Source organism: Delphinapterus leucas, chromosome 12 (genome assembly GCF_059928025.1).
Source record: "Delphinapterus leucas isolate spDelLeu-1000000601 "Yukka" chromosome 12, BTC_Dleu_Yukka2, whole genome shotgun sequence".
In the NCBI taxonomy this organism is placed as follows: domain Eukaryota; kingdom Metazoa; phylum Chordata; class Mammalia; order Artiodactyla; family Monodontidae; genus Delphinapterus; species Delphinapterus leucas.
This window is the reverse complement of record NC_143140.1, coordinates 18,694,637-18,708,713: the sequence shown is the minus strand read 5'-3', so window position 1 is coordinate 18,708,713 and position 14,077 is coordinate 18,694,637. Positions and strand designations below refer to the sequence as shown.

The 14,077-nt window shown below is 36.3% G+C and overlaps 1 protein-coding gene across 4 annotated transcripts in view; it reads right to left on the bottom strand.

Annotated features, from left to right (window-relative positions):
* MYO6 (myosin VI) overlaps nt 1–14,077 on the bottom strand; it is a 142,271-nt gene that overhangs the window by 20,696 nt on the left and 107,498 nt on the right. For all 4 annotated transcript variants that reach the window (XM_022590345.2, XM_022590346.2, XM_022590344.2 and 1 more), the window contains 7 exons: nt 13,888–13,926; nt 11,768–11,861; nt 6,202–6,332; nt 6,037–6,114; nt 4,102–4,231; nt 2,293–2,383; nt 1,436–1,586 (listed from right to left, as the gene is read on the bottom strand). In XM_022590345.2, coding sequence (XP_022446053.1) covers nt 1,436–1,586; nt 2,293–2,383; nt 4,102–4,231; nt 6,037–6,114; nt 6,202–6,332; nt 11,768–11,861; nt 13,888–13,926 — 714 coding nt within the window. The remainder of the gene's footprint in view (nt 1–1,435; nt 1,587–2,292; nt 2,384–4,101; nt 4,232–6,036; nt 6,115–6,201; nt 6,333–11,767; nt 11,862–13,887; nt 13,927–14,077) is intronic.

The window sequence follows — 14,077 nt, the reverse complement described above, 5'->3', positions numbered from 1 at the left end:
ACAACGATGTGAATATACTCAACACCACTGAACTGTACATTTAACAAATGGTTAAGATGGTAAGTTTAATGGTATGTGTTTTCACCACAATGAAAAAAAAACCAACATGCACACATACAAAGACTGGAAAAGCTGGTAAGCAGTAAGCCCATTATCTTTTCATACTGTTTATTAAATATTCAAAAAATTTTTTAAAGTTATCTCTATGCAAAAATATTTGCGTCTATTTCCTATCAATCAAGTAATCAAATATCTAAGGGTGTGCTGTGCACAGACTAATACACTGTAATTCAAAGTTATTTTTTAAGGAATGATTGGCCAATTCTGCCAGAGTTTACTACTCTTTAACAACAGTGTTCAAATAATACCTCAGGAATATTTAAAAAATTATCAACTACACCCAAAACTGATGGATGATTTTCTTAAATGTGGCTGGGTTGATTTTAATTGATTTAATACCACATAAATGGGGATGGCTCTTGACAGATTTGCAAAATCAGCTAAGGCTATCCAAAGCATTTTCATTTTTCTCTTGACTTCTTTCTCCATTCTTCCTCCAAGATTCATCATTGTCTACATAAAATATCTGTAGAAAACATCGTAAAAGCCTCGCTTTGAGGTATTATATCCCACATAATTGCACTGAATTATGAAAGTAGATGAGAAAAACATTAAGATCCTAAAGTACAACAGAAAAAGATATGAATAGACAGATGGAATATAACTAACAAACAAGCACATAGAAAAAATTTTCAGTCCCACTAGTAATCAAATGGAAATCAAAACTGTAAAAAAGAGGCCCCCTTTTTTTGGCTACAAAATATGGAGGAAAACTGTTACGTCATAACAGTTAAGTAATTTATGATATAGCCTATATGAAGCTAACGGAATAACAGGAATGAGGCACTAACATAAGGAGAGGGATACAAAATTAAATGTACATGATAAGAACTATGCAAAAATATGTACATATAAACTAAGATTGAGAGGAATATGCAACAGTATAATAGTTGAATGTGTTCGTGTGTGTGGGGTAAGGATTTGGGGGTGATTTTCTCCAGATTTTCAATAATATTACATTATTTTTATAATTTAAAAATTAGTTTCTGAAAGTAGAAAAAGATGAAACAAAATTAATATGCATTAATCCTCTCTCAGTAATGATTCTGCAAAAGCTTACCAACAGAGTATAGTATTTTAGTTAGTATTTTGGAAAAATCTTTCCTAGCAACAGATGAGCTGCACAAAAATTGTCCTCTTTCTTTTTAACTATGAAAATTTTCAAATATAGAGTAAATAATATGTTGAGCATCACTTATCTCTGAGACTCAACATCTGTAACGTTTTGTATCTTTAAAAAAAGGACAATACCAATAACAAAAGGTATTAAAAATTATTTTCAAAGGTCAAAGTCATTTGGATTAAAATTACATACCTTAATTTTGGCCATTAAAGCATCAATAGAAATTTCAAGGTCCTCGACCTGTTTATTCATCTCTGGTTTTCCATCTTTCAATGCACTTACTACTTCGTTAAATTTATCAAGCCGTTTCTTCAGTGTGCCCACCTTAACCAGGCCATCAATGCTGTAAAGATAACAACACTTCATCAGAGTTTAATTTCACCACTGAATGCTGCAGACAGATTTTTCATTTTAATAAAATACCAAACATATTGTTAAACAGAGTATTTCACTTCTGTTTTCATGTTATTCAATAGTCTCTTTTTTTAGATCTTTTGTTGAGGGTAAAAGGAATCATCAAATATGGATGTGAATGACATTAATATGTGTCAGCAAGACTTAAGCCTTCTGTACTTGCACTGAAAAATTTGAGAATTCAAATTACAGAAAAACTTAAAAGAGTAGAATCAAATAAGAAATAAAGACTAAACTGACAGTGAGACAATATAATTCCTACAGGTAATCTTGAAAGTATGGTCAAAATATTAATGAGATGTTTTTAAAAACAATGTCAATTTGACATTTATCAATAAACTGAAGTCACTAAAATAATCAGAATAAAACAGCTTCTTTCAACCTTTTACAGCGTTTACATTTTTCTAAGCTACTTCAAATCCTTTCATAGAATGAGGCAAGTAATGAATTAATGAAGCAATTAATTAACTGATGTCCAATAAATAACATGAATAACAGACTAATACATCTTTTACAAAGAACATGAGAAAAAAGGAAACTCTGTGAGTATGCAAACTGCTCTTCATTATGACTTTATGCCATTTTATATTAGGGTAAATAGGTTTTTTGGATTCTTTAGGCTCTATTCATCTTACCGAGGTTTGTGTCGTCTTTTGCAAAGCCACATTCGAACAGTTTTCTGCATTTTAATGCAGGCTTCAGCTCGATATTTTATTTTGTTTTTCACTATGTGTAAGAGGAAAATATAATGACAGAAAATTTTTTACTTTAAATCAGACATACAGGATTTTTAAAAACCATTCATTTCCACAAAGCAATTCTCAAGAAACACAAAATCTTGATGAACATATTATATCAGACACCAAAACGGGCAAGTTTAACATTTCTTTAGTTCTTTATACTTCTTAAAATAAAAAGCATATCATGTATATGGCTAGGTGTACATTTTAAATATATTATCTCCTTGTTACGCTACATTACTGCGTCCCAAGTTGTCCTAGGTAATACTGGTCTAGGAAATGTTAACAGGCGTGTCTTGAAAAAAGGATTCACCTGTCAAATGAACTCAGGAAAAGCTATGCGCTACACCTCCTTCTGGAGATTCACAATGAACATACTGAGCGAGGCCTCTAAGAATCCTACAATAAAGGACGCTGCTTAACTTCAGTTAGTCGATATCTGAGACTGATCTGACCCGGAGACATTTTTTTTCAGAGGTTCCCCATTAACATGCTGCAAAGATCCTGTCTACTTACTGACTTGACCACTGCACAACACAGTCCACAAACGAATAGTACAGCAGAAATAATTTTAATATAATATGTTTTCCATCATAATGCAATGTTTAAATTTGAAGGCATTTAACTATAGTGACAAGAATGTTCATATTTCACTTGGAAAGTGATGGGAAAAGAGCTTCTGTTGTCTTTTTATTATTATAGTTTTGTTTTTATTTATATCACAATTGACTAACAAAAGACCTCATGATAGCATGCACGTTGCTTGCACAATTCCTTTTCATTAGGTCAAAGGAATTTTTTTTTATTAATAAGCAGCAATGTACTGAATCCTCTTCACGTGCCTAGCACTGTTCCAGGTACTGTGGAGGGTATGGCTGGGGCGAGGGATTATAAATTTAATCAAGTTACTAACGATACTCCCTACAACTAAAGGTTTGCTATAGACCATCAGGTAACCCAAAATTATTCTGTCCCTCGTCCTTGTTTTGGGTCAGAGATAAGTAGTTGCTACAATATTTTAAGACTTTAGACTTTGCCCTTTATTAAAGGAAGCTGTAATCAAAGGCTTTTAGTTAGAGACTCTGGGAAGATAAGTCTGGGAAGCCAGGAAAACCAGTTTGGGAGCCACTGAAGTTACTATGCAGGCTGGGGAGAGGGGCTCCAGTAAGGCAGTGGCAATAAAGAGTAAAGAATGTACAGTGTCTGGAGGGGGAATCAACAGAGCTTGCTGACTGGCATGATTTCAGGGACAAGAAGAAACAATTACGACTGGGACACTTTCAGCGTGTGTATTCTGGTGATGCCATGGGAGCGGAAAGAAAAGTTCTGGTTTTAGTCTGAGAGACTGGGGTACGGTGTGGGGAGCAGGGGAGAAAGGGAGAGGAAAGGAGGGGAGGGGGGAAGAATCAAGATAGTGAGTTCTGGGGTTTTTTTTAGGTCGTGATGAAATTAATTATCATATAATGCATTCAATTAAAGAAGGTAAGTATCATACACTCAAAAAACTTAAAAAAGAAAAGTCCACAGGTACTAATTTATTACATACTACATGTAAGGCGTTAGGGGAGGAACCAGGGACACAGCATGAATAAGCGACACGGTCCCTGTTGTCTAGCGCTCACCACTGAGACAAATGTATAACATTCCACAAACCAGTTCATTTCCAAAATAACTGCGCATCTCGGAGTGGAAGGAAACACCTACGTTTGATGACAGACAGTGAGCACCACTGAACCTTCTTCCAGCGACTGCAGATGAGCCAGTGATTGACCCTCTTGACCAGCTCTGCTAAGTGGTCAGGGTCGGACTTCATAATCTGGTCAAATTCTGCAAACTAGGAGATAAAGTCATTGGCTAACAGTATCAAAAGACAGATGTGTTTAAACACACAGAGAGATACAAAATAACTGTAACTCAAATCCAAAATCTAGCTTTCTGGAAGTGGTCACAAGCCTATTACACAGACATGTCTCAGTGGGGTACACAGCAAACCCAAGCACACTTGGCTGAATTTTGCTGTCTTTCTCCTCCTTCCTCCAGGATCTTTTTTGCAGTGGTTGGGCTGCGGGGGTTACTCACTGCTAGTTAGCAGACTCAACAGGAAAAGTAGAAAAAGAATCTTAAACGACCACTGCAGATGGTTAGCCAAAAGGTTTTATGGAAAAAAGAATGAAAAAAAGGTCCTACTGTCTCTCTGAACTGGCTCATCCATATTCTGAGATCACTGGAGAAGTGAAGGTCAGCTCTATGAAATCCGGTACCACCAAAACTACTGTGTCTCGCCCAATCCCCACCTTTATTTTGGTCAGAGATAAGAAACTGCTACTAAGAGACACACAACACAAATAAAACATCTACAAGGTTATTAAATAAGAAAATGCATTATTTCCACAATTTACCACCGAATTACATATTGATTTCTATCCTTTACCAAATATCCCACTACAGTATATTGAAGATGTCACACATCTATCAAAATAACAGCTTCTTATAATCGAAATTAAATTAAAGGTAATATAATGAGATTAAAGATCTTTGAAAATCTGCCTTGCGCTTTCACTGTATCCTTCTGACTGATTAATTTTTCTAGAGGCAAATAAGACCAAGTGCTTTCTCTACCAAGCTCTTAATTCTAAAATAATTACTACAGTCCTGAAATGAGAAATGTTGAGTTTATGATAAATACGTGTGATTACAGCTAAGCCAACTATGAATACTTATATTCTTAACTTTTTTTCTTTTATAGGAGATCATGTAAGTTCTCTGCAGTAAAAATATTCACAGGAAAGTGCATACATTTGGTAATGCATTACACAGATTTCATTTCATGCCCCAAGATGTGAAATCAGATTTATTTATTATGATTAATTTAGCCTTCAAGGAACCAGAGATATTTATTAACGATTTTGCTAAGTCAAACAAGTATAGTTGTCTATTATATAATAACAATTGTGTTTAAAATTATGAGAATGCAATATTCAATCAATATTAAAGAAGTCAGGAATGGTGAAAATATTATGAACAGATTGTGAAGAGCATTTAAGTATTTCTGTATTGTATATATTTAGTTATGAAATATTCTATAACTCCATTTTGTATCCTAGTACAGGACTAGTACAAGAATCTGTAAATACTAAAACTATGGGTAGCCGAAGAAAATTATGTTACATACAGAAGTATTTATACAGTCATTCCTTCTACGATTTGATAGAAGTCAGCACAGACTCCTGTCCAATTTTCTGTATGTTACACATCTATCAAGCTCTAATAGATCTCATTCTCACAATGAAGACTCAAAAGTACTGTGAATTTTTTAATTATTGAAGACTGAATATGTTTTCGAAAAGCTTTCAACTTGTTTAAAACAGAAGCATCTCAGGTTAACCCTTATTTAAGTAAAAAATTCAACTAAACAATCCTCTGATTCCAATACTTCCAAAGCTGAAAAAAAAAAACAAAACCCTGTACAGAGTACTATACAGTGTAAACTTCTCACCAGTGAGAAAATTGTGTGTATGTGTATCACACACATATGCATGCTCTTTAAGAATAACATAAATCACTGAACACTTAAAAATATTCACTGACTCCGACTATCCATATTAATTATGTTAAAGTTTAAAATAAAAATGTACTTACCTTGCCAGGTCTAAAAAATACTTTTGTTAACCCAAATTTGTAGTCGATTTCATTTAAGCCCAAAGCTTTAAAAAGAGCCTGAAAAATGAAATTTAAATGCCAATTAGGAATTAATAAGAAAGACAGTTTATAGCTAAGATATCTCAATTTAGGTAGTGTTTGTACCTTACAAAATAGTCTTGGATCTAATCTTGCGAGTTTATCTGGCATATACTTTTTATACATGTTGTAGAGTTCGTGAAATGAAGCTCGCGATGGGAAACCGCCCTGCATCAAGTCCAAAACAGACACCATACCTACATTCATAAACAAACAGAAGTTTTACTGCCAATCACTGTACACAAGTCCAAGGATAACTTGAAAATGATCAAAGAATTTTATAAAAGGGGTAATTTACAGAAATTATCAGCAATGAAATATTACATAGAAAATATCATACTTATACTCAATATGTCCCAGCTTACCCACCACCTAAAAACTACTGTAGCCAAATTTCATCGAAAACTAGCTTGACTAACTATTTTCTAGAGACAAACGACTGGTCTCTAAAAAATTCAAATGTAGTTTGTATCTTTTTTTTCTGCTGGAACCCTTTTTGTCACAATCGCGGTATACAAGGCAAAGACCTGCATTAGGCTATTTTCCAAGTCCTGAGGTTGCTTTTGGAACAAGATTCCCGGTAAGAGTCTCCAACACAAAGTCAAACACATTCCCCGATTCTCACCAGTGCTTCAAGCAAACGGAGAACACATTCTTAGTGGGAGAGTAAACCAGTGCAACCATTTCAGATGGCAGTTTGGAATATTTATTTATATTATTAAATTAAGTGTTAATAATAGATATCTATCCCTTTGACTATTTTCCACTTTGATGAATCTAGCCTACAACTTGTCACGTATGTGGGCAAAGATATGCACAGAGAAGGTCTCTACATGTTCACTGCGTCACTGTTGGTAACAGGAAACACAGAAATCACTTAAATATTAATTATGTTATTCCAATAATTTAATAACAATTAAATTATGTTATAACCATATGATAGAATATGATATATTTATTAAAAATAACTGGGCAGAGGTTTAACAAGTATGAAAAATATGTCCAAGACACAGAGTTAAATGGTCACCCCTGAGAAGTGAGACTTCTTTTTACTTATATTATTCTGTACCATTTCATTTTTGTTACAGTGAACATATATAGCTATTATAACTTAAATATAATAAATATATATTATATGCAATAGATAATTTATATATAATACTATAATGTATAACATATGTATTATAATTAAACAAAGTTTAGTATTAAATTAAATTTAATATAATATAATGGAACATATAAACGCAATTATTCCTATGGAGAGTTCAGATCTAGATTTAGTTTTTGGTTCTGCTTGGAGAAATAAAAGTAAGGTTTGGTTGATACTGTCACAATTGTTGCCCATTTTATTTATATCAAAAAAACAAGTACCCTTAGAAATGTGTGCATCCCAACCTCTGAGTCCCTTGGCTTGCCCTGTAGCTGCAGACAACTAGGCTCACAGAAGTACATTAAGAATTTCATGGAGCTTAACAAATTACCAAGTCTACGGCTGCTTTCTCCACACTTGAAGCTAATTTACACTAAAGATCTTTTGATGCTTAAAAAAAGTAAAAATCACCAAACCAAGTACTCTCCCTTCTAGAGATTCCCATGGCCTGGCTCTTCCTCGGGGAGTTTGGTGAAGAGCTTCCTCAGGGAGTCTGGTGAAGAGCCAGGTTTGCAGTCCCGGCTGGTCATCCGCAGAACCCCTCTTTGCTACCACAGACGGGCCCGAGGTTAAAGAAAGAAGACCCGCCTTCTCTCACCTTCCCCCACTTTGCCCTGGGGTTGGCTGATCAGAAGATAGACACTTTAGTAAAAGTTGTCCTCAATTAATTAATTCTCCTTAAATTGGAAAAAAACAGAAATGGAAAGGCAAAGTATTATAGAAATCAAATCTTAAATGTCGTTTTTTTTTTAGAAAACTTCATAATTATTTTTCTTTCCACCAGTTATTGGTATTTTTTGCTTTTTCTCATTACCTAGCCACATAACTGGAACCAATTCTATGCCATTTTACTATTATAAGTACTATAAAAAAATCAGACTATTATGAATTGGTGGCATCTATTAAACTGCCAACACATCTTAACATGTTAAAATACACTGCTTACTGAAAGAGGAATCCCAGCTAAAGCATCAGTGAGCCCACACTCTGCTAATCTAATGGTATATATAGCTAAATCTAAACACACTTGACTTGCCAGGACACTGGATGCTCACTTAGGAAATAAATGACATTATATTAGGCTAAACAAATCGTAAAGAGAAATTCAAATGAGAAAAATAGTCAAAGTAAAAATGATCTGAAGAAAATATTACAAAAATACATCTATACATATGTAGGAATAAAACAGACATCACTTATTTAACTTTCTAGTATTTGTTAAAGTTAGTCACAAATAAATCTTTTTATTTCCTAGACTGTGCATTTCATTCAACAAATATTTACTAAGTCTAGTACATGCTTTGCGTTGCCAGGAAGCAGGAACATGCATACAAGCCAAAACAGACACAGTTTCTGCCCTCGAGAGGTTTACAGATTAGAGAAAGGAGAAAATAAATAAAATTTATGACTGTGAAATGATGGTGCCAGGCACCCTTTACTCAGGCCCCCTTCCTAGTTGGGGGCTTTCATAAAGAAATGACAACCAAGCGCAAATGTGAAAAATAAGACAAAGGGGAGATAAGAGCTTCTCATACAGGAAGCAGCATGTGCACAGGCCCCGTGAACAGAGGGAATACGGAGCATTTAAGGAACTAAAGCAAAGGCCGGAGTGACTGGAGAATGGAGAGGAGAGAGAGAAAACAGAGGAGGTTATAGACACACGGGCCAGACAATATGGGGCCTCATAAGCTACGAGGACTCTGCTCTTTACCCTAATCAGAATCAGAAGCCACTGCAGCATTTTAAGCAATAAAAAGACGTGCTCAGATTTGAGCTGTAAAGCAGTAGTTCTGGATGTATGTGAAGAACAGACCGAGCAGATGTGAGGAGAATACTTAGGAAACTTCAGCAAAAAGCCAGGTGAAAGACGGTGACAGCTTGGATTAGGGAGCACTAAGGCTCACTGTCTACTAGGAGAGTAGACCTTAAATGTTCTCCCAACAAGCAAGCAATGGTAATTATATTACCTCACGGGACTCTTAGCTAACACTATGGTGGCAATCCTTTTACAATACATTAGCGCATCGAATCAACACATTGCGCAACTTGGACCTGCACAATGTTATATGTCAATTATATCTCAGTAAATCTGGAGGAGTAAAAGACACACTCTTTAGGTCATATAAAAGGTCCTTGGGGAGACTCAGATTGAGACTATGTAGCTAGGTTGTCCAGTGTGACAGTTGCTAGGCACATGCTCTGCAGTTGCACTAGCCACATGTGACTATTTATATTTAAATTTTAAAAAATTAAAATTAAATACAAATTAAAAATTCAGTACCTAAGTCATACTAGTCACATTTCAAGAGCTCAGTAGCCACAAGTATCTAGTGGCTACCATACTGGACAACACAGGCCTAGAATATGTCCACCTCCATGGAAAGTTATACCGAACAGCGCTGATCAAGAGCGAGAAGGAGAACAGGCCTAACCCAGAGCTTAAAAAACTCTAACAGATAATATCTAGGTAGAAGATGACCCTGCAGAGGAGGCAGGAATGGCCAGAGAATTCAAAGGAGAGGCAGGGACACACGCTGTTTTATGCGCTGAGGAAAGGCTATGTTATGGGGATGGGGTAGAGGCAAAATGCTGCTGGACTCCACTGAGATGAGGGTCTGAGGAAACGTGTGATTCAGGGTCAAGGGAATCACCGGAAACCTTATCAAGAATTATTTTGTTGGAAACTGAATTCCCTCGGGTTAAAGAGCAAGTGGAAGGCAGGAAACTGAGAAAGCAAGAAGAGAATATTCTTGGAGAGAAAAGCAAAAACTGGAGAAAAGAAAGCGAGGCCAGAGATAGGGAGGCAGCTGGACGGGAATGTCGGTGAGAGGGAGTGAAGATGAAGTTTTGATGGGATTGAAACCGTCTCAGAGCTTCAATACAGATCATCAATACTGAGGATTAATGAAAAGGCAGGAAGGGATAGATCCAAAGAACTACAGTCTCAATGAGGAAGAGAGGCACTTCCTCCTTTCTACCAGGAGGGCAGTTGTGCAGGTAGAAGTGTTTGGTAGCACACAGGTAAGGCTTTCAGCTTTTTAGTAAAAAGAGGTGAGGCTGCCTGGTAGCAGAGGCTCGGAGACTTGAGGAGAGCAGGGTGGGTCTGACGGGTCCGGGGAGAAACAGAACCTGCTGGCCAGGGAAACTTGGTGGGGCGGGTAATGAGAGCCCTTTGAAGGTTAGTAATCTTGAATTTGTAACAGTGCCAATCGATCTTGCCCACTTTCTCTGTGCAGATGAAGACAAAGGACAAAATTAGATTCACAAACAGCTAAGGTTTTGTGAGAAGGGTCAAGGGTAGATGTAGCTGTGGGGAGCCCGAAGCTTATATAATTAGGGGAGGGCACTTTAAGAAAAAAAAGTATGAAATTACAAATTACAAAAGCATACAAAATCAGGTTCAGGGTTTTGATAGGAACTCATTTAAATAAGGCACCCTGAAGCTAAAGCGACCAGTAGCTTTCTAATAAATCCGCCTCTAAGAGAAGCAAGATAAGGAGTCGGGGAGGCAAGAGAGTTTCCACAAGTGTCCCAGGCCTGAGTCAGCGGGACAGGCAGGGGTGGTGTGGGAGGGATGGAGGATGGGCACGGGGAAGGAAAAGAGGGAGTCCAGGACCCAAGACTTGGGTGACTAAGCACAGGCAGAATGTGGCCGGGTGAGGGGCAGAAAGTGATAGTTTAACCAAGTGCAGAAAAGTTCCACAGAAGCCGAGGGTATTGTGTTGATTTTTTTTTCTTTTGTTTTACAAGCAGTGGAGTGGGAAGCAAGGACATCAAAACCGGACTTCCCTGGTGGCACAGTGGTTAAGAATCCGCCTGCCAATGCAGGGGACACGGGTTCAAGCCCTGGCCAGGAAGATCCCACATGCCACAGAGCAACTAAGCCTGTGCGCCACAACTACTGAGCCTGCATTCTAAAGCTCGCGAGTCACAACTACTGAGCCCCAGTGCTGCAACTACTGAAGCCCGCATGCCTAGAGCCCGTGCTCCGCGACAAGAGAAGCCACTGCAATGAGAGAGGCCAACGCACTGCAACGAAGAGTAACCCCCGCTCACCGCGACAACTAGAGAAAGCCTGCGCACAGCAACGAAGACCCAACACAGACAAAAGTAAAAATAAATAAATTAACTAATTAAAAAAAAAAAAAGGACACCAAAACCCACCGCCTGACCCAGTTATGTGGGAACGAACCGCTGCAGGACTGAGAAGGCCACGGAAAGCATCCACAAAGGGAGACCTGGGTTTGCAGCTGAAGAGTTTTTATAAATTTTACCTCAATGATGTGAAACATCTACGCCAATACTGCTCAAATAATTTGTTAGCCCTTCTTTTCTTATAAATAAAGGAAATATAAAAGTCTTACCACACTTAAAAATAATCAAGATAGTTGTGAATTATTTGAAAACACTGCAAATATTAAATTTTATTTGAACTAAGACTCTCGACACACCCCGATATAGATTACAAAAACAGAGAAATACCTGAACATTGAAGTTGAGACAAAATTTGAGCTCCTTCAAAGTCGTGGCTTGTCATCTTTAAATTAGGCTTGATACAACGAATAAAGCTTGCTCCCTAGAATAATAAAGGTACTTTTAAAAATGATCCATATAGCATTCTTATTTTTCTATTTCTATGAATACCAGCTACTTTCAGAGCACATTATCATTAACTTCTGAACCTTTTTTTTTTTAAATTAATTAATTAATTTATTTATCCTTGGCTGTGTTGGGTCTTCGTTTCTGTGCGAGGGCTTTCTCTAGTTGTGGTGAGCGGGGGCCACTCTTCATCGCGGTGCGTGGGCCTCTCTTGTTGCAGAGCACAGGTTCCAGATGCGCAGGCTCAGTAGTTGTGGCTCACGGGCCCAGTTGCTCCGCGGCATGTGGGATCTTGCCAGAGCAGGGCTCGAACCCGTGTCCCCTGAATTGGCAGGCAGATTCTCAACCACTGTGCCACCAGGGAAGCCCTGAACCTCTTTTAAAATAATCACTAAGGAACTTAAGATCATTAGCATACTTTTATAATGTAAAGCATTTATATACTAATATTAGAAAAATACATTTTAGATTTGAGTGCCAAAAAACCGTTTTTGTAAAAAGTCTCTCCTAGTAAAATATTTCAACATATTTAAACAATACATTTCACAGCATGACATACATGTGATTTTATTCTACATTTAAATATATTTATATGCTGTGTTTCTGTGATAAGAAAATTGCCCTATGACAAGACGGCATAAAATTATGCCTCTTAAAATTTAGGCCAAAGTGCTAAAAAAAAAAAAAAAAAAAGTCAACCTTTCTCATCATTCTATTTTAAAAATATACAGTAGGTCCCTGAGCTGCACCACTGCACATTTTAAAGCTTTGTTTGTTAAACGATATGTATTTTAAAAAGCTTAAAGGCATTCATTTACAATCCATTATCAGATTTTTGCTGAATGAGACAGAGAGAATACTGCTATGTACCCAGTGAAACTGTTGGGAACTGAAGCTAATACACTAAACATCCAAATAACAGCTTCGCTTCCAAGTAGCCACCTTGCAAAACTGAATAGTTAATGTCAACAATGATGCTCACTGCAGACACTTTTTAGAAATGCCTTTTTAAAAATCACAAATATAATCTAATCATTTTACAGTAGCATTATATTTGGGTGATAAAAATAAAATACCTCCTCATTAGACTTGGTTTTTAAAGGTCTGTCCTTAAGAGAGAAATATTTGCAAACAATGAGGATAGTTAAAAGAATTTCTTAATGGTTTCAAAACAAATCTAACAATAAGTTAAGCAATAATACACAGAGACAATAAATATTTGGCTTTCAAATGACTACATGAAAAGAGTAATCAGTTAAGTTCTGTGGATTTGCTTAAAAAATAAGTCTTCTCTTGAACTCATGCCTCATTTATATAACCCACGTATCAAATTTCTTTCTATGGTGAATTTTTCTTTAAAAAACAGAGAGAATTAAAATGTCTAGTTAATAAAAAGGCTCCTAGGAAATACTGCCACTATAATAGGGTGTAAAAATATTATGTCCATTTTTTTCCATATCAGCACTGTCATGTTAGAGAATGTTACCACCAGAGTAATAAAATGAAAATGAATTATATGTGTTATCTTTAATCCTAAAAAATACATTTTCCTTCCCTATGATAACGAATTATTTTCACTTTCCTGAAGCTACAGGATAATCTTAATAACATTCAGAGAATTCTATATATTTATAAAACAATTTGACTGCACATATATATTTGACCCTTCTTCAGAAAAAAACTAACCAAAATGACAACCATTTTAAAAACTGATTTTTTTTAATGATGAAATTTGGTTTAAAATGAATTTCTAATTATTCCAGGTTTACTGTGCTTATTTGAGTAATTACTAATAATAGTTTAAGAGGACTATTTAAAAATCCTGTTTTTGAAGACTTCCCTGGCAGCCCAGTGGTTAAGACTCGGAACTTCCAGTGCAGGGGGCACAGGTTCAATCCCTGGTCGGGGAACTGAGATCCCACGTGCCTTGCAGCACAGCCGGAAAAAACAACAACAACAAACAAACAAAAAACCCTGTGGGTTTTTTTTTTAAGTGTACTCACAGTACTTCGAAGTTTATCCAGAAGCAAATTTAACTGTGTCTGTAGAAGAAAGGAAATCACTTCATTATTTCAAAGAGCAAAAGTACGTAATACCATAAGTAAATATTAGCTTTTCAACATTAGAATAAAATAACATGCAATAACACTGATATATATAACACATTACAATTTAACAGCTTCTGGTACACAA